The sequence below is a fragment of the Diaphorina citri genome, unplaced genomic scaffold (assembly GCF_000475195.1).
Source record: "Diaphorina citri unplaced genomic scaffold, Diaci psyllid genome assembly version 1.1 scaffold235, whole genome shotgun sequence".
Lineage (NCBI taxonomy): Eukaryota > Metazoa > Arthropoda > Insecta > Hemiptera > Psyllidae > Diaphorina > Diaphorina citri.
The window spans coordinates 261,303-263,779 of record NW_007377672.1 but is presented as its reverse complement, the minus strand read 5'-3'; the positions used below and the strand labels follow the sequence as shown (position 1 = coordinate 263,779).

General features: G+C 41.7%; 1 protein-coding gene across 2 annotated transcripts in view; it reads left to right on the top strand.

Annotated features, from left to right (window-relative positions):
• Nucleotides 1–2,309, top strand: part of LOC103506428 — a 35,586-nt gene extending 33,277 nt beyond the window's left edge. The window contains exons 5-6 of one of the 2 annotated variants that reach the window (XR_003390708.1): nucleotides 1,730–1,897; nucleotides 2,042–2,309. Coding sequence is in view for 1 of the 2 variants with exons in the window: in XM_026821497.1 (XP_026677298.1) it covers nucleotides 1,730–1,816 (87 nt within the window). In the remaining variant the exon portion in view is untranslated. Of the gene's footprint in view, nucleotides 1–1,729; nucleotides 1,898–1,977 lie in introns of both variants that reach the window. The other variant, XM_026821497.1, reaches the window with a different exon arrangement.
• Nucleotides 2,310–2,477: the final 168 nt, after the last annotated feature.

Here is a 2,477-nt window from a genome sequence, read left to right as displayed (position 1 = left end):
GGAACGGTTTGGAATTTCGGGATTTTCCGATTTTTCCCAGTACCTACAAAAAATAAGGAATCCAATGGTGAAAACCGCTTGTTTACGGTCGCGCTGCGCGCTCCCGGGGCTTCGCGGGGTGTGCAGGAGTTGTGTGCATGGGGTCGCGCTTCGCGCTCCCTCGTTTACGGTCGCGCTGCGCGCTCCCGGGGCTTCGCGGGGTTGTGCATGGGGTCGCGCTTCGCGCTGCATGGTCGCGCGCTTCGCGCTCCCTTTTTACGGTCGCGCTGCGTGCTCCCGGGGGCTTCGCGGGGTTGTGCTTGCTCCCTTGTTTACGGTCGCGCTGCGGCTCCCGGGGCTTCGCGGGGTTGTGCATGGGGTCGCGCTTCGCGCTCCCTCGGGTCGCGCTTCGCGCTCCCTTGGCTTCGCCCCTGAAAACTAATATCGTCCCTGAGTCTTGTCTCGAAGAAATGACAAATCATCAATCGATATGAATTTCCCATTTTTGGTGCTTCCCCTATTGGCGGGAGAACATGGAAAAATGAAATTTTGAATAGGCCATAACTCCGGCCCTGCTTGTCGGATCGAGCTCAAACTTGTACCAGAGTACTACGTTCCTTAAGACCTTTGATATGAAGTATCACAAACAGGGGGTTCTCATTTAAGATTTTAAAGTTGGCCCCCATTTCGCGGACTTCGCGGAATTTTTTCATTTAAGATTTTAAAGTTGGCCCCCATTTCGCGGACTTCTCGAAATTTTTCGCTAATCGCGATATTGCCAAAATATCCGCATTAAAAATCAAAAAGTTACGGGTTTTTTTGTTTTTCGAAATTTCAAACAGGCTTCGAGAAAAACAATTGAAGCATAAATTCTGGGACACCCTGTATATTTAGGACTAGAAGTGGGTTAGAATTAGTATGAGTGAGTCAGTCAGTCAGTTACACAAGGGGCTGTATATATTTAGGATATATCAAACGGGTTCGTTCTTGCCCTTTACTAACTATGTTACAATAATTCTCTATCTAGACCTAGCAAACTTATACCTATAAAAAAATCACGGATCTACAAACCATTTTCTTTTGAGAAACGCGTACATAAAGCTCATGCATGGCATATTTTCTGTGATAAAAATGATCTCAAGTACACATTTACCTTACATTTCCCTACGGAAAGTCCGAAATGTACGCGTTCCGTGAATAAAAAATAACTGACATATTGGGACAAAGTGGGTATTGTTGGAAAGCTGAGATTTCAGGGATATTTTTCCTGTGGCATGCCGACAGATTCAACTTTTTTTTACAGGAGAAATTGCCTTTTACCACAAGGTACCAAAAAAATGTAGTAAAGTCCATTTTTGCCCTATAAAACTAATGGTAAAAAAGGAACGATTTTGAAAAAAATTGAAAAAGTTCTTCCGGCTAGGGTCCAGAGATTTTTTCCAATTTTTACCAGTAGTAAATTAATGTTCTATTGTTCTTTTCTAAAGCACCTGGTTCAAAAATGGTGTAAACATATTGAGGAGAAAAGAAGTTACGTTAACATTTATATCCAGATATATGCATTCAGCAAAACGTCATTGACATGGATTATTATTATTATTTTAAAAGAGATATTATTAACTTTACTTGTAGGTACATGTTTATTCCAATTATTGTGATGCCCATGGCATTCTACAATGCAAACGTATTACCTACATACCTACTTAACGCCTTTCATCTATCGTTTCTCTTTTGTTCATTTCATTTACAGGCCAAAGCTAATGAGCTGGATTTGAAAAATCAGTGGGCAAACAACCGTCAGAGCAAGAGGCAAACACAGTCTAAATATGGGTTTTAATGTGTATCTTAATGGTGAAAAAAAAAAAAAATTGGCTGGCTCGTCCTGAACCGCAGTCAACCATCGTGAGGACTTGGCTTGGTCTTTAATCAGTGGGCAAACAACCGTCAGAGCAAGAGGCAAACACAGTCTAAATATGGGTTTTAATGTGTATCTTAATGGTGAAAAAAAAAAATTGGCTGGCTCGTCCTGAACCGCAGTCAACCATCGTGAGGACTTGGCTTGGTCTTTAAAACCCTTTGAGGAACTGCCAGCTTGCTAGGCTGGTTAGGGTTAGCTGTTCTCCTCCCTGTTTATAGTCCCACAGCCAGACGCTAGTCTTCTCTCTGTTTAACGTCCGCTAGCCAGACATATAACATAGGTACTCCATAATGGGTAGAACACCCTACCTAACCCACAATATTACCTGATAAACGGTATACAAGGAAATGAAATATATTAACATTATCAACTCTTTCAAGTCTGGGAAATTTCAAATTTATATATTACCTCAACGAAACATTAAAACTGAACAGATATCATTTCTGATTTCAATAGACAATTGAGGACAGTGACAAAGGGCGTATTTGGCCTTTTCTGTTTTTCTTCTAAAATGCCGTGTTTTATCTGATGAGGTGATACATAATATCCAAAGTTGGTTAGGACCAGCTACATGAAAGTT